The sequence below is a fragment of the Rattus rattus genome, chromosome 13 (assembly GCF_011064425.1).
Source record: "Rattus rattus isolate New Zealand chromosome 13, Rrattus_CSIRO_v1, whole genome shotgun sequence".
NCBI classification, from domain to species: Eukaryota; Metazoa; Chordata; class Mammalia; order Rodentia; family Muridae; genus Rattus; species Rattus rattus.
The window spans coordinates 12,582,186-12,610,014 of record NC_046166.1 but is presented as its reverse complement, the minus strand read 5'-3'; the positions used below and the strand labels follow the sequence as shown (position 1 = coordinate 12,610,014).

Below are 27,829 nucleotides of genomic sequence, written 5' to 3'. Positions count from 1 at the left end.
CCCTTCAGAGCTGCGACACTTACACATCCTCCACTGAGAGTGGGAAGGTAGCACAGGGAGGAAGGAGTGTGTTCCTCTAAGTCTCGATTCTGGCTGTGGATGCTCATCAGTTGGTGGCCTTTGCCTAGCATACAAAAGCCCTGGGTCTGTGGACAATATCGAATGTACAGTCATCGCACCACCAGGGGCTTTGAGGCAGGAAGATTCCCCGGAGTTCCAAACCAGCCTGGGTTACTATATGAGGCCCTCTTTCAAAACAGGTTAGAGAGATGGCTCAGAGGCAAAGAATTGGCTCCCAGCACTTACAAGAGGGGCTAACAATCATCTGTAACTAGTTCTAGAGGATCTGACCCCTTCTCAGCGATTCCCAGGCTAGCCCGGACCAGTGGGACTTGATCTCAAGATAAAAGAAAGAAGCAGTTATCTTCACAGGCTTCAGGAGTGCCAGGGGTAGCAGTGACTACCATTTGGCAGAATCCCTGCTCTCTACTCATTCAATCGATGAATAGTAAAGATGGCCACGAGTCAAGTGGCAGACGGGGTAACTATAGCTCAAGGAAGGCAGATGCGCGGTCCCTGTGCCACAGTTTCTACACCCAAGACCTTCTGGAAAGAGCCTCAGTTAGCACCTAATGAACATGCAGCCCAGAAGCCTGGCGGTGAGGACGTCGCAACCCCGCATGCGCATCACTAGGCAGCGGTTGGGGCGGAGCCAAGTTCGCGAGCCCAGGTCCTTTAGGCAGTTGAAGGCCCGCCTCTTCGCGCAGGCGCACGACGAGTTCCGCCCTCCCGCTCTGCTCCTAGTGCCCCGGTGCGGTTGGCTACTTTCCGGGAGGGACGCGCGCGCCTGCGCCGGCGTCGGGCTCGCGCACGCGCACCGCAGCGGTGGCGGCGGCGGCGGTTCCTGTCCAGGGGGCTGAGAGCGGCGGTCGGCTTTGAGGCGAGCAGCGTTGCGGAGGGGCGCGGCAGCGGCGGCGGCAACTCAGAGCTCGGAGCCGGAGTCCGGGCTCTGCTTCCAGAGGCCGGCTCGGAGCCCGCCCGGTCCTCAGGGCGGCGGCAGCGGCTGCTCCGGGTTACGGCCTAGGCCTAGGCGAAGCCTCGGGCTCGAGTGGGGTGAGGCGCCGGCGGAAGGCGCGGCCCGGGCGGCAAGATGAGCGTGGAGGCGTACGGCCCCAGCTCTCAGACACTCACCTTCTTGGACACTGAGGAGGCCGAGCTGCTCGGTGCCGACACCCAGGGCTCCGAGTTCGAGTTCACCGACTTCACCCTACCCAGCCAGACGCAGACGCCCCCCGGCGGCCCCGGCGGCGCGGGAGGCCCAGGCGGAGCGGGCGCAGGCGGCGCGGCGGGCCAGCTCGACGCGCAAGTGAGTTGAGCGGCGCATGGCGGCGCCGGAAACCGGGCGGGCGCGGGAGCTGCGGCGCCAGGTCTTAGTTAACCAGCCCTGGGCCCCTGTGAACCTGCGCCAGGTCCGAGTTTGTGCTGGTCCGAGCTACCGGCCCCAGGTCCAGTTAATAAGCCTGAGTGTATGCTTCCTACTCTGGCTCCTTAAACAAAATCCCTATTGACCATCTCTAGTTACCCACCCTAGATTCCTGTTTAACTGCCCAGGTACCTGCCACCTTTGGGTCCTTGTTACCTGTCCTAGATCTCTGCTACCCTACCCTGGTTCCCGTTTACTTACCCCTTTCCCAGATCTCTGCTTCCACCTTCAGCTACCTTTTCCAACTACCTCTCCCAGGTCTACCTGCCACAGTCATTGCCATCTGCCTCAGGTCCCTACTACATACCATCTCCTCTAATTCCCTGCCTTTTGTCCTAGCCACCTGCACCTAGTCTCTGCTACCTGTCCTGTTTTCCTCCACCCAGCTAGACTGGACAGTGACCTGCATTAGTGTCCCTCCTCCTGTATAGCACAGAATCTGCTCCAGCTCAAGGCTTATGCCAGAACTGCCCTCACTCCCCTTCTGGGTGGGTCTAAGGTGACCTACACTAGGTTTCTCTGGCCCTAGTGCTATCCTCTGGACCCACACTGCCCTCCAGGGTCACCTATTTGGCTAGTCCAACCATCCCATCTCACCCTCTTGCCACTTCCATCCACCACGCCTCCAGCCAGGGTTCAAGTTTGGTGGAGGGGCTCTCTGGAGCAAATCTAGGCTTTTGGCGCCTCGGGTGGAAACAGCCCACTTGGTGGCTGGTTAAGGTGGCTGAGAGACAGCTGCTGGTTCGTTTTTTCCTTCTGGGTTGCCTGTTGCTGAGACCAGTGTTATGTAACTCCTAGGCTCTGCTTGGAAAAGTTGGGTTTGAGTTTTGTTCCTTAGAGGCAACCACAATGGGTATCACACGGGTGACTGTGCGGGGGGCGCTTTTGTTTTGAATGACAGACTGTCGGTGTAGGCATTTCAGCTTGGGCTAGGGACAGGCCATCCCTACCTCCCTGTCAAATGGCTGGCTTGGTGTTGGGCACCTCTAGGCTTTGTTTTCCTGTATTCTCCGGGGAGCTGCTGACTAGAGCCACAGGTGTTCTTACAGTCCATGTGTGTGCTTAGGGCTAGGGAGCCACCACCAGTCTCCAGCAGTGATCTCAGACCGAGTTCCGGGAGGGCCTTCGAGCTGGCTGGTTGAGTCATATTTGTGGGTAGACCACCCACTTGGGCTCATTTTCAGCCCTAATAGGAGAAGAGGGCTGAGTCAGCCCCTGCTGCGGTGCAGGATCAGGTGTGCCTGCGTGTTGTTTCTAGCTGTTTACCTTTAGCGTAAGGAGGTGGAGAGAGGGCAGGTTGCCTGGAGGAGTGAAGTGGCCCAGAAGGCCAGTCCTCCTGTTAGTTTCCCCACTAGGTAGACCTACTTTCCTTCCTTCCTTCCTTCCTTCCTTCCTTCCTTCCTTCCTTCCTTCCTTCCTTCCTTCCTTTCAGCCTTATGGGCCTGGAGAGGGGCATTGTGCAGCAGGCTGTGATGGCGCAGCTGGGGAGACCAGGAGTGGAAGTGGGGTGCTTCATCTCAAGGTCTTTTAGCTCTAGCTAATGTACAAAGCAGACTTGTGCTATGCGTGTGCTCACATGGGTGTGCCCTGCTCCGCCAGTTGAAACCATAGATTGAGCCATGAGCTGCCGCCCACCTGTGGCCTCTCATCATAAGGAAGGGAGGGAGGGAGGGAGGAGGGAAGAGATGGAGGAAGGGAGGATGGGAGGAGGGAGGGAGGGCCTTCAATCCTGTATTAGGAAGACCTGTATCGTGGGCAGAAAGTGAGCAAAATTGGAAAGTGGAAAAAATCCTTTGCACACCCAGTGTCCTCAGCCACCAAAAACATTGCTTTTCGTTATTCATCCTTGGAGGTGAATGGGTCACACAGGGGATCCTAGGAGGATAGACCCCCCACTCAGTAGGTTGAGCTGCCCCTGTGGGCTGCTGGCAGTTCTCTTCTGGCTTTATTGAAGCAGAATCATGGAACCTGCATGTATCCCTGGAAAGCTGACAGGACAGTGGCCTTTTGGGCCACCATCATTAATACCAAGTAATGTCTCAGCATCCTGAGTCCCTGTACCCCCAGCCTCTCTCTTCAGCCACCAAGAATCCTGTGGCCTCTGTGGGAATGTCTCAGGCCCTTCCTTTGCTGGATAGATGGCATAGTATACTTGTCCTGTGTCTCTCATGTTTGTGGTTCTTTACTTTGGAGTGCAGACAAACCACAGGGCCCTATTGTTGCTGTCATAACCTGAGTGCCCCTGTGCTGGTATGTGTTGGTGTATTCTTTTTGGGACTGAGTGGCTGCACTGCACTGAGCCGGAAGGTACCTTGGGAGAAGTTTATAGAGGAAGAAGCTTATCCTGGAGTCCTGTGTCCCACTGCATGTGTGGCTCTGGATGCTGACCCTGGGAATTTGACCCTGAAGTCTAGAGGTAGAGGACTGTTGGCTCAGTGTTGGAGAACCCCATTTTGTGTGTGAAAGGCCCTACTGTTCATTAGAACACTTGAGGGTCCAGGAAGAGTGTGCTGGCACTGTTTTGCAGAGTCCCTGAGATAAGACAGGCTGGTTTCCCTGATCTTGACTTTCAGATCCCTTTTCCTTAGAGGACCAAGAGGCGACGTGAGTTGTCACTTGAATGCAGGCTTGTGGGAGAGACCCCTGGTCTCAGCTCCTGAGTGCTGCTGTCACCTTTCTTTCTGACAGTGAAGTCGGTGGGAACAGGACCCACTAATGGAGAAGAAGCATCAGGGCTTGACTGTAGACACTATCAGGATAAGGACAACCAAAGAGGGAGCTGGGGCCAGGGTAGAGGGCACCAGATAGGATTGAGTTGCCCTTGTTGGGATGTGATGGGTCTTTGGGGACCTGTGGCATCTCCACTGTCGCATGCTTTTTAGCACATAGGCCTTCTGCCATCAGTGAAATAGCAAAAATCAGAATGCTAGAAAACAGATGCCACTGTGTGCCCATACTGGAGACTTAGGATTTAATGGCAACAAGGACTCTGATGTGCTACTGTGCTCCAGTACCTCCTGGTCTGTCTTCTTCACAGGGACCTATCATCCCGTCCAGCCTCACTGTCCACAGGCAGCTCCTTAGCCTCATGGGCCACATCATGCCTGCTACGGTTCAGCCTCCTGTACGGTCCCATTGTGGGTGTGTGGAAACCTGTCCTCTGTTGAAGTGCTGAGGCTCTGAGAGCAGAACTGTGGGGTGCATGACTATGACATTTGTCATATTTAGCCCCTTCACCCAGCTCTGTCTTAGTAGGAGAGAAGTGAGCAAATCAAGATCTCTCAAGGGCTCTGCCTCTGTGAGCCCTCCTCACTGCTGGGAACAGCTTTATAAAGTGAGACAGTATCACTGTGGCTCTCCTTTGGTGCAGTTCCCTGGGCAGCACATGCACCCATGAGGCCCACTGGCCAGTGGTCACAGGTGAGGCTGACGGCAGCCCCGAGGCCCTCACGATGCTGTGGCTGGGACTGGCGCCACCTCTGTACCCTCAGGTGTTCCTCTGCCCCACATGATCTCTTGACAGCCTGTGGCCTGGCTTCTACCCTCACAGCGTCTTTTTTTCCCCTCCTGCATGGTGGATTGGTGGAGGAAGGCCTGACCAGCTGCTCATGGTGCCCACTCTGAGACACTGAGAGGAAGGTAGCAGGATGACCTGAGTGCCTGCGGCAGCCTTTGGGGGGCACCAGCCTCGATGAGTTGGGAGAGCGTGGCCTGGATGTGGTTGTGCTGTGGGTACTGTGATCTGTCTTGGACAGAAGGGCCTTGAGCAAGGCTAAGAGGAAGAGTGGCAGAGGATGGGTGGCACTGTGTGATTCTGATGGAGCCGTAGGGAAGCAGGGGTCTCTGTGGCAGTGCTGCGTGCATGCCTGTGGACATGTGTAAGTTGCCTGTAAATGAGGCCCTCTCTTTTAGTGGCTGTTGAGCCCCACCCTGCCCTTCTGGGCTAGCGAGAGAAGAGGCCCCTAGAGCCACAGGTGCAGGATTGGTGGCCCATAGCTTCAACAGTTCGGTGGTCACTGAGGGGGTTTTCTCACGGTTTGGGACAGTCTGTTCATCTCTTCACAGCCCTGTCTTGGGTGCATGCCTGCAGTACTGCTGCTTCCTCAGGACTCAAGGGTGCTGCCCTGTGACGGTGTAGTTCCCCTTTGTGGCCCTGCCCATGGGTTTAGCCGTGCACTCAGGTCATCTGTCCTTGCCACTTTTTTGCTGTGTGGTTCCGTTCTGTGTGCCTGTGGGAGAGGGGTGAGCTCATACCACACAGAGAGCAAAGGTCAGAACCACAAGATGGAGAAAGGAGGGCTTCTTGCTGAATTGTCACCTCTGTAAGTCAGAATGGATTCGACTCAGTTTGAGTCCAAATTAAGGTTAAGAAAGTTAAGAGCCACACTACACTGGCAGTGAGCAGCCCCAGCTGGGTCTTTATCCAGACACTAAAGTCTGTTCTGCAGCTGGAAAGACCAGCTGAAGGGATGTGGCTATTCATTGGTTTGGGGTGGAGGATGCCCCATTTCTTTGTAGCCAGCTACCCTAGGCTACACACCTCCCACTCATCTCTTGCTAAGGGCCTGGGAGAGCAAAGATGACTCACTTTGTATCTCAGCATTGTGTTTTGAAGGCAGACATGGATTTGGCTAAGACTCTTGGGGCCTCCTGGAGGGCAGGCTCTCCTCAGGGGTGGGGCTCCTACAAGGAACGGGCCAAAAAGTGTCCCCTGGGGCCAGATCCAGATCCAAGGCTGCCCTGGCAGGTGCTGTACACCTCGAGGGGCATTTAGCCAACCTAGCTGAGGGTTAGGGCAGCATATGTCAACCAAGGTCCTAGGGCACCAGCCAGCAGACTTAAGTGGTGTGATGCCTGTGAATCCTGGAGTATGCCTCTAGTCTGAGGTCATAGCAGCTTACAATGGGGACTTAGTTTTTGTAAGTTTCTTCTGGAAGCTCTATCACAGGGTCTGAGTTCTGTGTATCTTGTAGGAATTAGTCTTCAGGCTGGTGACCCTGTTGGCCTTGATTACTGAGAACTTCAGGGTGGACCTAAATGTTACTGTGTTAGAGCAGACTTTCTCCTGAGTGGAGCCTGAGAGACAAAGCTTTGGCCCTTGAATTGGCTGGGCACAGTGACCTGCCAGCATGCCTTTCAGTCTGGTGAGATGGGAACTGTGCCCTGGACTTCCCCACGGGGCAAGGACTTGCAGCACTGTGCTGGCCAGGCAATAGTGTCATTCAACCTACTGTGTTACCTGCTGTGGGCTCTGGCCCTGTTCTGTGCCTGGTGCTGTCCCTTAGTGTTAGCTCATCTTGTCACCATCTGGGACCATATGTCTCTGAGAGCCTGAAGGTGCTTGCTCTTTAACAATCACAAAATGTAGAGGAGGCCCAGTTGTGATTGGTGTCATGGCCAGTCCAGCTTGGCTTTTGTGGGATGCTGGAGAGTCCTGTATTTGTCTCTCAGGGTGACCAGGGCATCCTGTCCCTTAGCTTGCATGAGGGCTGTGAGCACATATGTATGCTATTAGGATCTTGGTGTCCTGGTGGTACCAGTCCCACACTGACTGGTGGCACACGCAGAAAGGATAGCTGCTTCTCTCCTTATTTTTGAGACAGGATCTCCTGGCTAACCCAAATCACTTATGTAGCCAGGCTAACCTTGGACTCACTCTCAGAGATCTGCTTCTCTTTGCCTCCTGCACCACTGTAGTTGGCCCAGAGAGGCTGTTTCTTGACATGAATGTGTGGCTGCTGTACAGATCAGCAGGGTGTGCCCACCCAGAATTCTCGGGGCTCCATCCAGCTCCACTGAAGAAATAACTACCTCCCACACCTGGTGACTTTCTCTGGCAGTCAAGGCAGTCAAGGCAGCTTCCTCAAAGCACGGGTGCAGGCATCAGCTACACAGGTCACCTGGACGGTGGCTCAGGGCAACTCTAGGATTCCACCTCATCCCCATGTGCGTGTGTAGCAGACACCTGTTCATGGCAGAGACAGGCAGAAATTGGAGCTCTTGTTCCTGTGTGGGGAGTGGAAAATGGTGTGGCTATAGGAGAAGTGATGCTCGCCTCAGAGCAGCAGGTGTGCTGTGTGGGCAGGAGTATTGAGAGTCTGCCGGTCTCCCAGTCTCCCACCTCTTCTACTTTTCAGACCTGTGAGACCAACAGAGCCATCTAGGGTAGGACCTGCCCTGTTAGAGCTCAGCTCCCAGGCAGGCTCTGAGCTCTTGCTGGCGTCTTCTGTGTGTGATCCCATGCACCCCACTGAGTGCTGAGGTGGGGACTCCTGCCCGAGAGTGCTAGCAAACCTGTCATTTTCTTGTGCTTCAGCATGTGCGACTGGCCTCCTAGAGGCTGATGTGGCACTGGGACACTATGACCTTTACCAGCTTTGCTATTACCTGGAGCTCCAAGGTGGGTGACGGTGGACCTTATTAGGTTCTGTCTAGCAAGGCTGAGGTTTTGGGTAGGAGGGTCCTAAGCTAGTGACCCACAGGACTTGGCTCAGGGAGGTAAGCAAGTCAAGTTCTGTAATAGCCCTACTTATAGACACTCCCTAGTATCGTCACGCACAGAGTTCAGAATGGCCGTGGCTCTGGAGAAGGGCTTGTTGAGCGACCATCGTGGGACAGATATTTCTTAGGGAGAAAGAATGCCCTGACATGCTCACTCACTCAAGGCATCAGCCCTGTCACAGTTTTAAAGAGATCCTTTGCAGTGATAAAATGGTTTGGTCCAGAAATTGGGGCCAGGGCTAGAGAGAGCACTGGTAGAACTCCACCTGGTACATATGAGGCCCTGACTCTGTCCCTAGTGCTAAGGAAGATGAATCCAGAAGTTACGATGGGTCTTCCTTTCTGAAAGTTTTTAGATAGCAGAGCTCACTCCCCCTTGCCTGGCTCTAGAATCAGTACAGACACAGGGTGACTGCAACCAGGCTGAGTCCCCATGTGTCCCAGTTATAGGGTGCGTTTTGGTGGTGTTGGGAATTGACCCAGGAATCCTGGCCTTTCTTGGGTATTCTGTTTTTAGGGTTTGAGAAATGACTGGCAAATACCTGCATGTAGCATGGAAGGCTCACATCTATATCTGGCTGGGGACTGGACATGACTGATAACCATAGCTAGACAAGAGCTTACCATGGTTGGTCAGGAGGTGTCTGCTCCTTTCTCTTCTTGAGTCCTGGTGCTTGGCCTGGGGACTTTGCTACTTCTAGGCTCCTGAAGACACCCGGTAGCTAAGTGCTGGGGGTGCTGACTTAGTGCTCTGGAGCTGAGGTTCCTGGGGTGATGGTGGAGCCATGGCTCTTCAGTGCAGACATCTTATGCTGCACTGGACTTTGAGGCTTTTCGTGGCTATGTGTTCCTCACATAAGGCATAACCTGGGCATGTGAGGCGGTAGCTTCCAGTTTCTGCCTCAGCCTGCAGAGCCTCTATGATAGGACTCAGGCAGACTCAGGTGTATGTCTTTGCGTTACATGGCTATCCCTAGGATGTGTATGACAGATTTGAAACAGTGGTTTTGTTCTGTGCCCCTTGGCTGTGGGAACAGTTTTGGCATGGCTGAACTGAGTGGGACCCCCTGCTGCCAACCAGCACTGACCCTTTATTTAGTCCTGCTTGATAGAGGAGCATGAAATTCAACAGCAGAAACCTCACGAGTGGGGCCTCTGGGTGCCCTTGGTGGCCTGCCTTAGTGATGCTGTGCTCTCTGTAGGTTGGACCAGAGGGCATCTTGCAAAATGGGGCTGTGGATGACAGTGTGGCCAAGACCAGCCAGCTGCTGGCTGAGCTGAACTTCGAGGAAGATGAAGAGGACACATATTACACCAAGGACCTCCCAGTCCATGCCTGCAGGTAGGCTGCAGGGCTCCACGGTCCCTAATGCTTGTTTAGAACCCTGAGCACAGTACCTAACACCCCAGATTCACAGGGCTCTGTGCGTCCCCTGTCATGGCCGCTCAGCAAGGACCCTGAAGAGCCAAGGCAGGGCATGGATCCTGACTAACTCAGCTCCATCATGATCACCTGAGGGACTTGGAAGCTTAAAGAGTTGGAATGTCCTTGGGAGGGGAACCCCAGTGCAGCTACTTTCACCCCCATTTAAAACCCCCACCTGCTTGCCCGCTACAGGGCTAGTTTGGCCTCTCCCTCCACACACCTGTCTCCTGCAATAATGGCTCTCTCCTGATTGACAAGTGTTTTTGGGGATAAAACGACTTTATAGTCCATAGGCAGGCTCACCTGGAAGCCCTAGTTCTCCTTGCCACCAGGAGTAGACTAGGAGCCCACTGAGAGCATGTTCTGGTTTGACACCTCATGCCCCAACCTGCCCGGTGCACAGCAGAGCTATGAAGACCCAGTGATTCAGGGCCCTCATAGCAGCATCATGAGCCTGGGCTGGACATGCCAGTCCCTGGGTGCATAGCGAGCGCCTGCCTTCTGGAGTCAGGTGCTCCCACAGCCACAACCGTGTTAGTAACCGACAGGCTGAAGGGGAGGGACAGGATCACATTGGGCCTGTGCCGCCCAGGCATCTGTGTTGCCCTCGCACTCCTAAACCAAACCCGGAAGCTGCAGGCCAGCCAGCACTGACTGTTGATGTTTGGGCTTTTCCAGTTACTGCGGAATCCATGATCCTGCCTGCGTGGTTTACTGTAATACCAGCAAGAAGTGGTTCTGCAACGGCCGAGGAAATACTTCTGGCAGGTAGCTAACAGCCATGCATGTGTGTTTAATCAGCAACACTAAGGCTGCTGTGAGTTACGGTGATGTTGGAGCCAAGCTGGAATGAAGTGGCGCTGCTGAACCTGGGCTCCCCCTTGACTGTGTAACTTGAAACAGATGGTGGCGTGTGAGCGCTTCGACATGTTTACCCTTGACTGAGTCTCTGGCTTGCTCATTGTGTGAGGGGTTTGGCTTAATTCGGTTCTCAGGCTGCGCCTGTCTCTCGTGAGATGAGGCTAGCCGCCTGCCTGTCCTCGTTCCTGGGAGGCTGAGGGCACACAGCTGGGGCAGTGGTTCACGATTCCAAGTCAGCAGGAAGAACTAGAGCTATCCCTATCCGAGTGCTTCTGCTGAGCCCCAACTTCATGCTGGTTCTTGTGCTAGTGTCAGGTATCGGGAGACACTGCTGGAGAGAGACGTCTAGGCCTGATGTGCCTGTGTCCCACTGCCAGCAGGGGTGTAGTTTGTGAGGACATTCTCTAAAAGGAATGCCACAGAAAGCTGTAGGTACCAGGTCTACAATGAGGCAGGGGTAGCAACTTTAAAAGGTCTTAAAGTCACTTTCAGGGACTAGACATCCCATTCTCAGGGGGAGGAGTAAGACCTGCAAAGCCAAGAATGGCTGAATGGCCACCAGAGGGCTCTGGTGAAGGTTTCATGGGATCATACAAAAAGACAAGTGTAACTAAGACAGGAAGAGCTGGCAGAGCCCGAGAGCCCTCAGGGATGAGGTGGCCAGCCAATGTGAGCCATCATTGGGGTAGGCTATGTCCTCATATGGCAGGGGGAAGAGAAAAGAGCTGTGGTCCTCAGGGCAGCTCCTTCCTTACAGAGGCCAGGAGGTGACCTTCTTCTGTAAGTAGTCATGAGAGAAAGGGGCTCCTTCCTAGAAGAAGCCATTGCTGTGCCCGCCTGCCAGAGGTTAAGTTAGCACCATAAACTGGGGCTAAAGAAAGTGGGACTGGAGGAAAACTCGGGTTGCGTGAGCCAGTGAGCAGTTTCCTACAGGCAGATGGGGTAGAGCAGGGCTGTGGCTCCCTGGGCGCCTGTGCCCATGAGGTGTGACCGTCACGCCTGTGCTGACAGGCCATGAACAGTACTAGACATTTTGTATGGGGTCCCAGGCCTGGAGGTGCTGAAAAGCCAAGCTCAGGGTGTTAACTGCTGATGGTTTCCTGGTCTCAGCCACATTGTAAATCACCTCGTGAGGGCAAAATGCAAGGAAGTGACGCTGCACAAGGACGGGCCCCTGGGTGAGACAGTACTGGAGTGCTACAACTGTGGCTGCCGGAACGTCTTCCTGCTGGGCTTCATCCCTGCGAAGGCAGACTCTGTGGTGGTGCTGTTGTGCAGGTGAGCTGCCTGTAGCAGGGCTGGGCTGGGCAGGGCAGGGATGGCTCGAACCAAGGTCTGTGTGTATTCTGGCCTGGTGTGGTAATGTACACTTTTAACCTTAGCATTGGGGAGAGAGGCAGAAGTATCTCTGAGTTCAAGGTCAGCCAGGCCTACATAGTTAGAACCTGTCTCCAAAAACAAAAAAGGAAAACAGCAAGTCTGCCGTGAGCTGAGGCCAGAGCTGATCTTGTAGATGCTGCTGCCTTCTGGCTAGTTAGAGGCCTCCTGGGCCAGGTCCCAACCCTTTCTCCTGCCCCACAACTGCACAGGCAGCCCTGCGCCAGCCAGAGCAGCCTGAAGGACATCAACTGGGACAGCTCCCAGTGGCAGCCCCTGATCCAGGACCGGTGCTTCCTGTCATGGCTGGTCAAGATTCCCTCTGAGCAGGAGCAGCTGCGAGCACGGCAGATCACTGCACAGCAGATCAACAAGCTGGAGGAGCTCTGGAAGGTGAGCCTCCCAGTGACAAAAGGGCATGGCCGGCCAGCCTCACACTGGGGCCTTTGGAAGGTGGGGAGGGAAGGACATGACCCAGGGCTCTGTAGGGGGGACATAGTGGATAGTCTGAGTAGCTGGTTTAGGTTGCGACAAGATTTCTATTCCAGAGAGATCTGTCTTTGTCCCAAATGACAAGTCAGGGCTCCAGGTTAGGGGTGGGGTTCTGCTCTGACCTTGTTCTCCAAGTCTGCTCAGGGTATCAGTTGAGCCCCCTCTAACCAGAAATCCCAAGTAGTGTTGGACAGAAACCTTCTAAGCTTGTCCACTTTAGTCTCTTTGCAGTTGGGTGGTCAGGTTCTTGTTACCTCAGTATGTCCAGTTCTCTGCTATCTGCCACAGTGAGGCTCCCTGAGGGCATTCAGTCAAAGGGGAGCCATGTTGGTACAGAATATGGGAGGTGGACCTGGCTTACTGGGAGAAGCCGGGCACTCTGGCAGCTGAATCTGGGGCTCCTGGTTGTGGGCCTGAGTATTGTGCTGGGTCCTGGGGGTGCTGCCAGGTTTCTTGGGCCCAAACGGTGTTGGACATGCCCATGGCCATCAGGATAGTAGACTCAGGGCAGGCCTCGGCCCAGTGGCCACTCTACCTTGAGGGTTCTTGCTGAGGGGCCTTGGGTTTCTGCTGAGCTCTTGACCACTGGCTGCGAGTTAAGCAGGACAAGGACAGCACTATTCTTGGCCATAGGAAAATCCTTCAGCAACCCTGGAGGATCTGGAGAAGCCGGGCGTGGATGAGGAGCCGCAGCATGTGCTCCTGCGGTACGAGGATGCTTACCAGTACCAGAACATCTTCGGGCCACTGGTCAAGCTGGAGGCTGACTATGACAAGAAGTTGAAGGAGTCACAGGTGACATGGCTGGGCCTCTAGCAAAAAAAAAAAAAAAAAAAACCTGAGTCAGGGATTCTTCCTGGGCTTGAGTCTGGATGGAACCAGGCATTCAGAGGGGAAACCCTCGTGTCTGCTTCTCAGCTCTGTCTGCAGCTCCAAGAACATTTCTGGGATATGGGACCCGTGCCACCAATCCCCCAAAGTGCCTTCTCTCCCTACAGAGCCTGATGTGTGGGGTCTCCTGAGGCTCTACAAAGCTTGCTTCTGGGACTGGCTTAGGCAGTGGGCATTGGGGGGTCCTGGTTGCTTCTTCCCCAGATGCTGGAGTTCCTGGCTGTGTGTGCTGTGCACAGCACAGCACAGACATGGCCTTCCTAGAGGCTCTGACCTGTGGGGAGCCCAGCCTGTGAATGAGTGGTGGGGCTAACTGGGCCCCTGTTTCTCATGTGTTCAGACTCAAGATAACATCACGGTCAGGTGGGACCTGGGCCTTAACAAGAAGAGAATCGCCTTCTTCACTTTGCCCAAGACTGACTCTGGTAATGAGGATTTAGTCATAATTTGGTTAAGAGGTGATTTTAAGTTTTAAAATATTTGTGACCATAAGTAGCATAAAATTCCTAGTCCCCCATATCATGTCCCTTATGTGAACTCTGCATGGTGAAGGCCATTTCCCTCTTGAAAGTGCTAACTCTGCTGCTCCTTCCTGTAAGATATGCGGCTGATGCAGGGGGATGAGATCTGTCTGCGGTACAAAGGGGATCTGGCACCCCTATGGAAGGGGATTGGCCACGTCATCAAGGTTCCCGATAGTATCCTTTGCCACATCTGCTAGGAGGATGGGTGCTGTCCCCAGGGCCCTGATGTGTATGATTCCTTTCTCTTTCCAGTTTGTGGGACATGCACTGTGTGTGTGTGCGCGTGTGTATGCATGTGTGTGTGCGCGCGCGCTTGCACATGTGTGAAACAGCCTTTGGCTGCTCATCAAGGGGAACTGGTCTAGTGATGAAGCCAGGGACCCTGTAGAAGGTGACATGGAACAGGAAACAGACTTAACTCAGTTGCCAGATTATGGTGATGAGATTGCCATTGAGCTCCGCAGTAGCGTGGGTGCCCCCGTGGAAGTGACCCACAACTTCCAAGTGGATTTTGTGTGGAAGTCGACCTCTTTTGATAGGTTTGTATGAAGACTGTACCCCTGGGGGCCCCTCCACCTTCGGTACCTGTGGTCCGTGTGGGTTTTACACTGGCTGTCTTTATAGGATGCAGAGTGCATTGAAGACCTTTGCTGTGGACGAGACCTCTGTGTCAGGGTATATTTACCACAAGCTGCTGGGCCACGAGGTGGAAGATGTTGTCATCAAATGCCAGCTGCCAAAGCGCTTCACGGCTCAGGGGCTCCCCGACCTCAACCACTCTCAGGTGCCATTGGGCCCATAGGGGCAGGGTCTGTGGGGGCTGTAGCCTTTGCAGCTCTGCTGATGCTCAGTCCTTGCAGGTGTATGCTGTGAAGACTGTGCTGCAGAGACCCCTCAGCCTCATCCAGGGCCCTCCAGGCACAGGCAAGACTGTGACATCAGCCACCATTGTCTACCACCTTGCTCGGCAGGGCAATGGGTAGGTGCTTAGGAGCAACAGCCTTGTGGGTGGGAGGTGGCAGTATCACAATACGGGCACCTTGTGTGTTCCACAACGCACAGACCTGCCTCACAGGAATGAGGGTGAGGCTGCCATGGAGCTGATGGTGGCGGGTGACAGGAAGCTTTACTTGTTCTACCTTGGCATGGCTGTCCCTGCCTGTCACAGCTGCACAGCTTTTCCATTGCCCTTTGCTGAGCTTCTCTGGGCGATGCTGACAGCCTATTCCACTCTCTGCAGGCCCGTGCTGGTCTGTGCTCCAAGTAACATTGCCGTGGACCAGCTCACGGAGAAGATCCACCAGACTGGGCTGAAGGTTGTACGCCTCTGTGCCAAGAGCCGTGAGGCCATTGATTCCCCAGTGTCCTTCCTGGCTTTGCACAACCAGATCAGGAACATGGACAGGTGAGTGTCTCCAGCTTGGGGCTCAGTACAGGCTGCACCCTGCTGCTGGCACTGACTCCCACCCCATTGTCTGTAGCATGCCTGAGCTGCAGAAGCTGCAGCAGCTGAAGGATGAGACAGGCGAGCTGTCATCTGCAGATGAGAAGCGGTACCGGGCGCTTAAGCGCACAGCTGAGAGAGAACTTCTCATGGTGAGCTCTGTGCCAGCCCGGGAGCCTTGGGGCTGTTCCTTGTGGGCAGAGGGGCCTGAGAGACTTGTCCAAGTCAGAAGACTGGTAGCATGTCTGTGCCTTTGCTTTTGAGAGCTTGGAGGGCCCTCGTCTCCCTGATCTGTGCCTGCTGTCAGAGACATGGCTGCCACTCTTTGTCAGTCTCTAGTCTAACAAAGCAGCCCATCAAAACTAGAGTCTCAGCCTTGGGGTACCACCAGCTCAGCACTGTCCTAGAGGCAACTGTGTCTGCTGGGGAGTGTACTTCAGAAGGCTAGACCACTTTGAAAGTTGATGCTCATGGTCACCTGTGATCCTCATTTTTGGACTCCAGGAGAAGTGGCCTGTTTACTTGTTGGGGAACTGTGGAGAGCCAACCTTGGGCAACACAGCAAGACCCCGCCAGAGCAGCTTTTGCGTGTGTACCACAGGAGTGCCTACACACACAGGAGTGCCTACACACACAGGAGTGCCTACACACACAGGAGTGCCTACACACACAGGAGTGCCTACACACACAGGAGTGCCTACACACACAGGAGTGCCTACACACACAGGAGTGCCTACACACACAATTGCTGGGTGGGTGTAGAGCAGGACATTCCAAATCCTATCCTAAGCCATCTGGCCATGGTGAGGCAGGCAGGCACAACGTGCCCTGATGTCTCTGCCTTCCCCAGAATGCAGATGTCATCTGCTGCACATGTGTGGGTGCTGGTGACCCGAGGCTGGCCAAGATGCAGTTCCGTTCCATCCTCATTGACGAGAGCACCCAGGCCACTGAGCCTGAGTGCATGGTGCCTGTAGTCCTTGGGGCCAAGCAGGTGGGTACCTGTCACTCATGTGGCCCTTGATATCCCCTCCTGTAGTGGTGCTGGGTGACACAAGACCTGCAAGAGGTTCTTTGAAGGGGGCCAAGTCCCGTGTGTTCCACTGCCCCCCCCCTCCTGGTGCTCGAGCAGTACGCACTGAGCAGCCCTCTCCCCACCCAGTGGCACTCAGTCTGCTGCTTTGAGACGTAGAGGCCAGCCTTTGTCCCTGTGGTAGGCACTTAGGAGCATGGAGCCTGAGGTCTAACCTGAGGGACTTCTTACTGCAGCTGATCCTCGTGGGTGACCACTGCCAGCTGGGCCCAGTAGTGATGTGCAAGAAGGCAGCCAAGGCCGGGTTGTCTCAATCGCTCTTCGAGCGCTTGGTGGTGCTGGGCATCCGGCCCATCCGCCTGCAGGTGCAATACCGCATGCACCCTGCACTCAGCGCCTTCCCGTCCAACATCTTCTACGAGGGCTCGCTGCAGAATGGTGTCACTGCAGGTAACAGTTGGGTCACGACCTCACAGTCCTCCCTATGGCTGTCAAGGTGCTGTTGGAGTGTGGCAGCCCCACACACACACTGGCCATGCACAGCTGGTCTGTAGATGGGCCTGCCTGGGAGTTCTGGGGTTGCTGGGCCTTTCACGGTGGCCATCTCATGTACTGGCTCCACCCCCTTGGCCATTGCTTTGTGTTGGACAGTTCCAGGGTAGGCACCCCAGACAGAACTGAACCTCCCTGACAGCAGGGTTTTCTTGACAAACCATCAGTGATGAGACCAGGGAAGTAGATTGCGAGAGCCTGTCTTTGAGTTCAGCAGCTGGTGACATCTATTACCTGTGGTAATTTGAAGCTCTGTGAACAGAGAATTTTAGGACACTAGGGTCACCTAAAACTATTTATGGCAGTGACCCCTTCAGGGTCTTTGCACAGTGTCTGTTGGGAGGACCTAGAGAGCCTGGGTAGTAGGCAGAGCGGTCTGTGGAGGCCACTGCCTATGGTGCTGTGCTATCAGCTCAGCCATAGCTACAGTGTCACACACACACCCTTGGAAGCTGTTTGTGGCTCAAAGCTGTCATGGCAGGTTGGTTCAGAAACAAAGTGGGCCTAGCTGTCCTCCATGAAGCCTGAGTGAAGTGGAATGAAAGGTTGCTATCTGACTTGCTTTGCAGCATAAAGGTGTTTTTCTTCAAAATTTTTTACCAGCTGGGCATGGCTCTCAGCTTTAATCCTAGGACTTAGGACCAGACAGGCAGGCTCTCTGGGAGGTCAGGGCCAGCCAGGACTGCGTGCCGAGACCCGTGCTCAGCTTCAGCACAGTGGCTTGCTTCTCAGTCAGTGTGGATCTGAATGTCTCCGTTTGATGAACTGTGACAGAGAAGGAGCCTGCCCAGAGCTGTGTCTCTGGTCTGCCACATGGATCCAAGTAGCCAGAGTTGGGGACAGCACCACTCTGCTGGACCTGCTATTCCCTCTGTGACTCCCGGAGTATGTGAGACTCCTGGTATTTCCTGGGCTTGGCTGCTCTTGGTCATTGCATGCACAGGAAGTGTCCTCGTGTCCCCAGTGGGCGACTATGTCTTAAACAGTGCTGACTCAGCCCCTTTGCTGCTCTCAGTGGGTGCACTTGAGCCCTGGGCTTCTTAGCAGTGACACCATCTGTCTTTCCCTGACAGCCGATCGTGTCAAGAAAGGTTTTGACTTCCAGTGGCCACAGCCTGACAAGCCCATGTTCTTCTACGTGACACAGGGCCAGGAGGAGATTGCCAGCTCTGGCACATCCTACCTCAACAGGTGTGCAGCTGCGTCCCTGGTATGGAGCCCTGTTCTCACCCTGGGCTCCCAGACCCAAAACCCAGAGCATCTTCTTGGATGGTTCTGCTTGTTACAGCATGTGAGGGGAAGTCACAAGGCTCTTGTTTCTTCTGGAGCCTCGGCAAATGGCAGGGACGGGCAACTGTCATGTGGCCTCCTGTGCCCCTTTGGTTACTGGAGGTTTATCAGGCTGGGGACGTGTAAGGAGCCTGTCACTGACAGCCAGATGTTCTCAGGACGGAGGCAGCCAATGTGGAGAAGATAACGACAAAGCTGCTGAAGGCAGGCGCGAAGCCTGATCAGATTGGCATCATCACTCCCTACGAGGGCCAGCGCTCCTACTTGGTGCAGTACATGCAGTTCAGCGGCTCCCTGCACACGAAGCTCTACCAGGTACCCCTAGACCCACTGACCCACAGGTCGGTGCCTTCAGCCACAGTAAGTGTATGCTGGAGACAAAATTAGAGTGTGGTGCTGTCTCAGCACCTTGGTCACACGAGCACAGGTTGGTCTCTATGAATTTGAAGTCAGCCTTGATTGTCAGCCTCAAGACAGCCAGGGCTGTTCAGTAAGGCTTTGTCTCGAAAAGAAAGCAGTCTAGGGACAGGACAGGAAGGGGCAGGGCAGCTGGTCCCACCTGAAAGGCATGGTACTTGTACGTTGTCTGGGCGTGTGACAGATGCAGAGCGGTGGTTGGTTTTGTATTGGGGTTAGCATGGCCAAGGATTGACACCATAGTGCCTACTCAGTCTCTGCCTCACTGGGCCTGTGGTATCTCTGTCACTGGGGACCTGTAGCATCTGGCTGTACCATACTTAATGATGCAGCTCCTTCCTGTGCAGCTGAAGGAAGAGGCAGGAGAGCGAGGGGCCGGGCTGTGACTGACAAGACACTGTCTCATTCAGGAAGTGGAGATTGCAAGCGTGGATGCCTTCCAGGGCCGGGAGAAGGACTTCATCATCCTGTCCTGCGTGCGTGCCAATGAGCACCAGGGTATTGGGTTCTTAAACGACCCCCGGCGTCTCAATGTGGCTCTCACCAGAGCAAGGTAGGCCACAGCCCATTGCTCCCATCCACCCTCCACCAACAAGAAGACCCTCCCTATCATCCATTTTACCCATATCTGTCCTGGAAGTAGACGTGCATGCCGGAACCCCATCTTGAGGCCTACTTGCTACCCTACTGATTCAGGAACACAACTCCATGATCCTATAGGACACAGATTGAGCTCACAATCAGCATTTGGAGAGCTGAGAGTACACCTAGAGTTCCCACTGCTCAGGCACACCTCATGTGTTGTTTGGTTCTCAGCACCCAGCTGTTTACGTTCATGGTGCTAGCCCTGGACAGTGGGGTTGAGTGAGTATGGCCATGGGCTCAGTATGTCGGTTGCCCTGCAGGTACGGGGTGATCATTGTGGGTAACCCAAAGGCACTGTCGAAGCAGCCCCTGTGGAACCACCTGCTGAGCTACTACAAGGAGCAGAAGGCGCTGGTGGAAGGGCCGCTCAACAACCTGCGGGAGAGCCTCATGCAGTTCAGCAAGCCTCGCAAGCTTGTCAACACCGTCAATCCGGTGGGCCAAGGGGCTGGCCTGGGACCTGGGGAGGCTGGGAGCTCTGAGCTAACTCTGCTGCTGTTGACTGACACATTCCTCACTCTTGTGCCACCCTGCAGGGGGCCCGCTTCATGACTACTGCCATGTATGACGCCCGTGAGGCTATCATCCCCGGATCTGTCTATGACCGCAGCAGCCAGGGTGAGCCTTCCTGGCAAGCACCAGTCTATTTACCTTCCCATGACCCAGTCTGAACCTGTCACCCCATGGGTGGCCTCCATCTGGAGCTTGTCAATAGGTGTCTAGCTTCTCCAACGAGGTTCCCAAGGGCTGTTCTGGCCTCTGCTGTTGGTTTGGAGCATGGTCTCTTGAAAACTGCTGGGGCCTCCTGTCTGCATAGGCTGCCTGAGTGCTGCTGCCCGTGTCCACCTCAGCCAGGCTGGCCTCTGCTTTCTGGAAGCTTCAAGTTGCCTAGAAAGCTCCATTGTGGCCAGATCCTCACCAACCCTTCTATGTTTCTTATTCTCTACCAGCACCCCGCATGTCACTCGACCTCCCTCTGCTCGCCTACTTGTCTGGCTGATGTAGTAGCTATAGTTCAGGGCAGCCAGTGTCCACTGGGGCCCTGCATCTGACTCCCAAGTGTTTTGCAGGCCGGCCCTCAAACATGTACTTCCAGACCCATGACCAGATTAGCATGATCAGCGCAGGTCCCAGCCATGTGGCTGCCATGAACATCCCCATTCCCTTCAACTTGGTCATGCCTCCCATGCCACCACCTGGGTACTTCGGACAGGCCAACGGGCCAGCTGCTGGTAAGTGCTTCTATCACTGCCCTGGCTCCTCTCCTAGCTTTAGGTAGAACTTGCCATATTTCACTGCTGTCTTTTAGGTCGGGGCACCCCAAAAAGCAAGACTGGCCGTGGAGGCCGCCAGAAGAACCGCTTTGGGCTTCCTGGGCCCAGCCAGACCACCCTTCCCAACAGCCAGGCCAGCCAGGATGTGGCCTCACAGCCCTTTTCGCAGGGTGCCCTCACACAAGGTTATGTGTCCATGAGCCAGCCCTCTCAGATGAGCCAGCCTGGCCTCTCCCAGCCCGAATTGTCCCAGGTGGGCCTTCACCATTATACTGGGGGTGGGGGGCGGGGGGGAGACACACAAGACCGTTATGCCTCCTTTCTGAAGGGTGAGTGACCTCCACTGCTGTGGGTCTGAGGACTGGGTGGCTGTGGGCTAGTGGCTGCCCTGGCCATGTTCACACTACCTTTGCCTTTCAGGACAGCTACCTCGGTGATGAGTTTAAATCACAGATTGACGTGGCACTCTCACAAGACTCCACATACCAGGGAGAGCGGGCATACCAGCACGGCGGGGTCACCGGGCTGTCCCAGTACTAGAAGGCAAGTGCCCTAGTGGGCAAACAAGGTCTTCCCAGCCAAACTGGGCCAGTAGATGTGGGGTGTTGGCAGGTCCTACCTCTGCTGGCTCTGACACCTCTCACCCTGTCCCTAATCACAGGTAGCGGCGGAAGAGCTAAGCTATGTGGCTTAGTCTATCAGCATCTTATTCTGGGTAATAAAAAATAAAAATAAATGGATACCTGTTTTCCACTGCTAAAACTGAAGCACCACTGTGTGAGCAGCCGAGGAGAGGAGAGGAGAGGAAAGAGGAGCGAGAGCGAGCAGAGAGCGGCCAGGGAGGACGACAGAGCGGAGCGCCGAGGAGCGGGCGCCCCCTGCGGGCGGTGAGAGGAGAGAGGCCCGCACCGCTGCGAGGCCGGCCCAGCGCCGTGCCCGCCAGAGGGAGAGGCCTCGCCAGGACCGGCCCCGCTGTTCTTTTTCTTTGTTTCTCGTGATTGAGGGGATACGTTTTAGCAGGACGAACTTCGCGTTTCTGTGCCCAAGCGGGCGGCCAAGAGCATCAGCGCGCGGTCCCAGCGCTAAGGGGTTTCATTTAAAGAAAATACGGTGTTTGGGGTTTTTTCTCTTTTTTTTTTTTTTTTTTTTTTTTTTTTTTTTTTCCCCCCTCAAAGATTCTTTCAAAGGAGTATGGGAAGTACTTGGATGAGTTTGTCTCTAAGACCCGACTGGTGGACCTGGGAGATGAGAGAAGCTTCCGGAGAGGCAGCGCTGAGAAGCCCGAGCCCCGCAGCCTGGGATCACCGCCAGCACCGCAGCAGGAGGATTTGTTTTGAGTTGGAGCTTCAGAGGCCACAGGCGAACTCGTGAGCACGGCCCGCGGGTTCTTCCCCATCGTGGGTGGAGGCCTCATTGCTGGGCGCCCTGCCCCGGCCCCCCCACCTCCCGCGGCAGCCACCCAACCCTTACCCAGGCACACCTGCGCCAACGCAATGGAACTTAATTTTTGGTCAAATTTGTTTTAAGCTTTTTGTCACCAATAAAACATGAACAAACGGTCCCTGCTTTTCGCGTGGGGCCGTCCCTGAAAGGGTGTCCTGGGTGGTCAGCGACAGCCACACTCATCTACCACCATGTCCTCGTAGTGGCGCAGCACCACGTTGTCACTATTATCGAAGAAGAGCACGGAGATAGGCGACAGACGCTCTGGCACGCAGCAGGGCGAGCCTACACCCGGGGTGGGAGCAGCTGCGTGCATGAGCGCGCGCAGCACAGCGTGGTTAAGTGCAGGCGGCCCGCCGGGTCCCCTCAGTGTTTCAGGTAGCGCACACGTGCCCTGGCAGAAGTTGGCTAGAAAGCCCCGCGGCGCAATCACCCAGCGGTGCCAGCCCACCTCACGGAAGCTCACGTGCAACCGTCGGGTGCGACATGTGCCCGCTGGACCACCTCCCACCCTGGGCTCCGTGTGGCGTCGTGACCGTGGCAAGGGACACAGGCGTGGGTCCAGCGTCACCAGCAGCAACGAGGCCTCAGCCAGGCGCCCACAGGTTGCAGCGGCCCCAGGGTGCAGCGCCAGCGCCAAGCGCAGAGTGCGCGGCACCGATGCGTTAGCCGCTACTGCAGTCCCCAGTAGGTCTGCGCGCAGTGGCAGCCCGGGTGGCGCCTGCACGCGCAGTAGCTCAGGCCCAGGATGCTCAGCCGCGGCCAACAGCGCCACGCTTAGCTCCCACCCTCGTGTATCTTCGCTCTCAGCCTCCAGCTGCAACTCTAGGCGCGCGCGTGTTGGGCGCTCTATGGGCTCCACGCTCGACAGGTCAAAGATGACGGTCCACTCGGGGCACAGCCCTGAGGTCCTGGCGGGCTGTATGATCCTGGAGGACAGACCTGGAGGTGCAAGGAGAGAGCGGACATGGCGCAATGCCCCAGCAAAGGGGCTGGGCTGAGACAAGGAGGAAGGGAAGCGCTGAGAGACAGGAGCCCCACTGACGGATGGGGTGGGGGCAGGGCACCCGCTGCAAGGAAGGGACACTGTGGGGCATCATGCCTACAGTTGCAGACATGGGCGGAAGGGGACGTGCCAGCCAGTACCTGGGGGCCCAAAAAAGTGACCTGAAGGAAGGCATCAAGGGATATGAAGTGGCGGGATGGGGGCAGGGCTGAGATTGGGCCCTGGGAAGCTGCCAGCATGTGTCCATGATTTTAGAGAACTAGGAAAACAGGGTCCCAGCTTGCTACTAAGCTAGACAGGTCGCGTGAGGGACCCTCAGTCTCATGGACCCTTACCCAACCACAACCCCCTACTCACCGCTGTCGGGGATGTGGCGCACAATGTTTCCGGCAACCCCCAGTTCCTCCACGTGGCATGGTTGCAGAGGGCGCCCCACTCTGGCCTCCTGGGGGTTGCGGCTGCGGAATAGGCGCCACATGACAGGAGGCACAGGTCGGGGCGTGGGGACGCTCCGGGGCGTTTCGGGAAGCCCGAGAACCTGGAGCAGGGCGGCAGCGGGGCCCAAGGATGCTGGCGCGTGGGCCAGGGTCGTCGAGGGCAGCAAGAGCAGAAGGAGGAGGTGGTCGCAAAAACGGTGGCAGACAGGGAGCATTTTCCTCCCAGGCGGTGTCCAAGAGAGTCAGCAAAGTCCACTGCGTCCAGGACCAGTGGGCTGGTGACCGAAGGTCGAGGGTGCTTTGAGGTCCTGGAGGGGGCGTGTCCAGACCCCACTGACCCAGAGGGCAGGACTGGGCTGGGTCCCAAGGTGGGTGGTCGAGAATTGACCTGAAAGGCGGAGCTGCTGGCAGCCAGAGTCCCTGGAGAAGGGTGGCATCCTGCATCTTAGGGCGGGGCCATCGTCCTGCAGGCGTGGCCATGCCGCCAAAGGCGGGGCCAGGCCTCCAGGGGTGGGAGCAGACCTCCGGGGATTGGGTCCAGTCTCCAGGGGCGGGGCCAGTATCCCAGGTAGGACGGGACAGAGTCCTGGATGGCGGGAGTTGAGGACAAGAGACTCAGAAGAGTTTGTCCTTCACCAGGCCATTCCTTAGAGGCTTCCTAGGGGCCAGAAGTAGAGACAGATTAGTCTGGGATGCCCATGCTCCCTTCTCCCTGTCGAATAACTTCTCCTCCCCTACTTCCAACTCCGCAAGGATCCTCTCTCCACCCCACCCCCCAGACAGGTAGAATTGACTAGGGTCCCTGCCAAACAGCACTTGCTCCCTGGTTCCCACCCAAACCATCCTGAACACTCAGAATCTCTGACAAAGTGTGAAAGTCCCCCGGTGCTGGGGGTGGAAGGCAGACCTCGGCTACACTCTATGTCGGAGCATTCGTCCTGTCACTCAGAGAATGGCAGCCTGATGACTAAGCAATTCTTGCAGGAGTTATTGGCCAGACTGAGGTTCCCTCAATAAGAGAAAAGCCTAGTAGTTTCTGCCTCTCCCCTCCCAGCCTTCAGTAGACAGCTCCTGAGGGAGGTGCACAGGGAGTTATGTTGGCAGGGGTCCCTGGTGTCCCTCATCTCTGTGCAGTTTGTGCTCTTGGGGAGCAGGTAGCTCCAGGGATGGAAGTCAGAGGTCAGGCCTTCGGGGCCTGATGTGCTGAATTCCCAAGCATTACTCTATATATGAGGTCTGTAGCAAGTGGGCCTTCCTGCCTCATATGGGTTAAGTGTCTCCCAAACCTGTCTCTTAAGCCATGTGGAAACCTCTAGAATGTTCTAGAAGCTTCCTTAATATGTCCTCACCATCTCTCTACAGACCTCATGGCTCACATTAAACATTCCACTTCAAGGGCTGGGTAGTAGCTGACACTTGGGAGGCAGAGACAGAGGCAGATGAATCTGAGTTGGAGGCCAGCCCTACAGAGTGACAGAGTGAATTCCAGGACAGAGAAACCCTGTCTTGAAAAACAAGACAAAAAGATACTTCAAGTCAACACACCCCAAATGAGCCCCTCTGTCCTCTCTGAACCCCACCTAGGCAAACAGCAATTTGAGCCCTGAGCCTGGGCTCACCTGCTCCTCGGTCTGATGCTTCCCCAAGCCAGCTGTTCCCATAGCAGAGCGAGACAGACTGGCTGGCTGTCCCTCCAGCAGGCTCCCTCGGACTCATCCTCCAGCTGAGCTTGCTGCACTGAGCTGCACTATACACACCCCTGGGGCCCTTGGATGTGGTGTCCTGTACTTAACACAGGTGCTCAGTGAGTGGCGCTGTGTGGGGAAAATTAAGAGCAGCAGCTTTTCTAGAGAAAGTCTGGGAGCCAGCGCCCAGTGCTTTAGGCTCACCCCTCTGGAAGTTTGTTCTTTCTGTTGAATGCGTACATGTTCTCGGGACATGGGTCACCAGCTTGCTCTGGTTACCGTGGGGCTTGCTGGCATCAGGCCACCATGACAAACGCCAAGGACAGCAGACTCGGGGCTGTACCATCTCTTGAACTACAAATATGTGGTTCTGTGAGGGCTAAAGTTATGTTTTAAGTTTAAATTACTGTGTTTAAGAGGTCTACAAAACAGAAATGCTTCTAACCTGGAAGTCCCACTTGCCAAGGACAGACAGCTTCCTGGAACACTGGAGGCTGTTGTTCACCTAAGACAGGCCGCCTGTGTTCCCTTCAGTAAACAAGGCTGGCTGCCTCAGCCACACAAGATGTGTTGATCACACACAGGGAGTGTGTGTGCAGGAAGTGTGTCAGGTGTATGCTTGTCCTCAGTGGATGAAGGCAGGAAGTACGTAGCCCTAATGGGTGTTGCCTACAAGCACCTGGATAACCTAATTCAGCACAATTCTCTGGGAATCCCAGGTGAGGACCTGGCAGTGTTTGTCAACCTGGACAGAACAGAATAAAGCTTGCTTCAAATTTGGTTCAAAAATTTTGGTAGTGGTCTTATCCTTGCCCAGTAAAATGAACAGTGTCTGGTAAGTGGCAAATTCTTCTGCTAAGAATGGGCTGTGACCGAGACCAGCATCGTTGAGGTGAAGTCTTCCTAAGAATGTTTCCTCAGTCAGGATACAAGAGGGGGTCACCTTCCTTGTAAAATATGAGTCTCCTGTGTAGCACTGGTTTTGAAGGCATGAGAAGGCCACTGAGAAGCATGAGAGGTCATTGGTGAATGAAGGTGAAGATGCCAACATGTTGCAGCTCTCTCACCTTGGGAGGGTGAGTGGAGTGGAACCAACAGGACCTGTGTGCTGTGTATGGCAAAGCCACGAGCTGCAGCTGCCTATGCCCTTTGGAGTCTAGAAGATCTTGAGTGAGGTTCAGATTTCATTTACACCGTTGGAATTTGGTTTTTCTCTACTTTGAGTATGTCCTGGTTCTTCAATTTGAAGTAAGAAATGTTTTATTTTGGAATGGACAGGAGTCCGGAATTAAGAGACTTCAAATAAATTTAAGAGTGATTGAACTTTCGAATGATGGAATTTCTTGTTTTTATTTTTTTTTTCTTTTTTCTGTGTAGCCCTGGCTGTCCTGGAACTCACATAGACCAGACTGGCCTGGAACTCAGAGAGATCTGCCTGCCTCTGCCTTCTGAGTGCTGGATTAAAGGCATGCATCACCATCACCTGGCTTGTATGCTTTTCCAGACAAAGTCTCACTAAGACCTTCTCAGACTTGGGATTCAGTGTGTGGACCAGCCTGGTTGTGAAGTCCCAGGGATGTGAAGTCACCTGACTCTGCTTTCTGCCTGGGATTAAAAGCATGTGCCACCATGCTTAGCACGTGATAAAAATTTTAAACACTTGGGACTTGTTGGACTGTCTTACATAATCCTGACATTAACATTAGTTAACATTAACATGAGATACTGGGGAGAAAAAGGAAGGAGAGGTTATCATTTACTTCTGATGTGTTTGTGTGTCTAGCTGACAAATGGTCCATTGTACAAGTTAGTGTTTTGTCAAGTTGACACAAACTGAGGTCATTAGGAAGAGGGGACTTCAACTGAGAGTAAGCCTCAATCAGATTAACCTGTAAGCAAGTCTGTGGAACATTTCATGATCAATTGATCAGTCTGAGAGACCTCAGCCCGCTGTGGGTGGCTCCACCCTTGGCCAGGTGACCCTGGGTGCTATAAGAAAGCAGGATGCGGGCTGGAGAGATGGCTCAGTGGTTAAGAGCACTGACTGCTCTTCCAGAGGTCCTGAGTTCAAATCCCAGCAACCACATGGTGGCTCACAACCATTTGTAATAACATCTTAAAGAAGAAAGAAAGAAAGAAAGAAAGAAAGAAAGAAAGAAAGAAAGAAAGAAAGAAAGAAAGAAAGAAAGAAAGAAAGAAAGAAAGAGAAAAGGAGCAGGATGCCTGAAGGTGGTGGTGCACACCTTAAATCCCAACACTAAGGAGGCAGAGGCAGATGGATCTCTTTGAATTTGAGGCCAGCCTGGTCTACAGAGCAAATTCCAGGACAGCCAGAGCTGCACAGTAAAACCCTACACCAAAGGGAGAATGGAAGAAAGAAAAGAAAGGAGGGACGGAGGGAGGGAGGGAGGGGAGGGACGGGGGGAGAGGCTGAGTGAATATGGTGGCCAGCCAAGATCTCTGCTTTGGTTTCCTGCCCTGACTTCTCTCCGTGCTCAGTTGTGATCGGGAGGTGCGAGCTGAACCCTCCCCCTCCCCAGTGCTTTATCACAGCAACAGGAAGTACACTGGGACACTCGATATGCCCTGGAGCTAGCTCTGGCCGCAACACACTTCCTCTGCAGCCCCAGACAGACAGAGCAGGGACTGAAATGTGTCTATGTGTGTGTGTAGGTCTTCTTTTGAAAAGCAGTCTCTCTGTAGTTGAAGCTGTCCTGGAACTGAAGGAGATCCTTCTGCCTCAGCCTCCTGAGTGCTAGGATTAGTAGTGGATGCCATTGGGCCCAACCCATTCCCTTCTCAAGGATTTAGAGCCATGCACTGGTTAAGAGCAGTGACTGTTCTTCCAGAGGACCCAGGTTCAAATCCAAGCATCCACACTATGACTGCTCTCCCCTCCTCCTCCTCCTCTTCCTCTTCCTTCTCTTCTTCCTCCCCCTTTTCTTCCTCCCCCTCCTTTTCTTCCTCCCCCTCCTTCTCTTCCTCCTTCCTCCTTTTCCTCTTCCTCCTCTTCTTCCTCCTCGTCTTTTTGAGACGGGTTTTACTGTG

The 27,829-nt window shown here is 54.8% G+C and overlaps 2 protein-coding genes across 3 annotated transcripts; one reads left to right on the top strand and one right to left on the bottom strand.

Annotated features, from left to right (window-relative positions):
* Window positions 1-849: 849 nt before the first annotated feature.
* Window positions 850-21,769, top strand: Upf1 (UPF1 RNA helicase and ATPase). 2 transcript variants are annotated; one of them, XM_032918459.1, is made up of 24 exons: window positions 850-1,366; window positions 9,187-9,326; window positions 10,089-10,178; window positions 11,382-11,549; window positions 11,861-12,041; window positions 12,774-12,935; window positions 13,372-13,489; window positions 13,631-13,729; window positions 13,986-14,094; window positions 14,180-14,339; window positions 14,416-14,534; window positions 14,796-14,960; window positions 15,037-15,151; window positions 15,850-15,993; window positions 16,269-16,482; window positions 17,658-17,775; window positions 18,033-18,189; window positions 18,702-18,844; window positions 19,197-19,371; window positions 19,473-19,554; window positions 20,007-20,168; window positions 20,246-20,463; window positions 20,631-20,753; window positions 20,872-21,769. In XM_032918459.1, the coding sequence occupies exons 1-23, from the start codon at window positions 1,151-1,153 to the stop codon at window positions 20,748-20,750; spliced, it is 3,375 nt and encodes a 1,124-aa protein (XP_032774350.1). In that variant the 5' UTR covers window positions 850-1,150; the 3' UTR covers window positions 20,751-20,753; window positions 20,872-21,769. The 2 variants fall into 2 exon arrangements, with proteins under 2 accessions (XP_032774350.1, XP_032774351.1); XM_032918460.1 differs by having other exon boundaries at window positions 851-1,366; window positions 13,372-13,456.
* Gdf1 (growth differentiation factor 1) lies at window positions 21,711-24,824 on the bottom strand. Its single transcript, XM_032918462.1, has 2 exons — window positions 23,017-24,824; window positions 21,711-22,595 (listed from the first exon to the last, which is right to left on the bottom strand). The coding sequence occupies exons 1-2, from the start codon at window positions 23,309-23,311 to the stop codon at window positions 21,817-21,819; spliced, it is 1,074 nt and encodes a 357-aa protein (XP_032774353.1). The 5' UTR covers window positions 23,312-24,824; the 3' UTR covers window positions 21,711-21,816.
* Window positions 24,825-27,829: the final 3,005 nt, after the last annotated feature.

Coding starts and splice junctions, on each gene's coding strand:
- Upf1 (XM_032918459.1), top strand. CDS start 1,151: ATGAGCGTGGAGGCGTACGGCCCCAGCTCTCAGACACTCACCTTCTTG. Junction 15,152..15,849: donor CTGAGAGAGAACTTCTCATG/GTGAGCTCTGTG, acceptor TGCCTTCCCCAG/AATGCAGATGTCATCTGCTG. Junction 20,464..20,630: donor CCCAGCCCGAATTGTCCCAG/GTGGGCCTTCAC, acceptor TTTGCCTTTCAG/GACAGCTACCTCGGTGATGA.
- Gdf1 (XM_032918462.1), bottom strand. CDS start 23,311: ATGCTCCCTGTCTGCCACCGTTTTTGCGACCACCTCCTCCTTCTGCTC. Junction 22,596..23,016: donor GCGCCACATCCCCGACAGCG/GTGAGTAGGGGG, acceptor TTGCACCTCCAG/GTCTGTCCTCCAGGATCATA.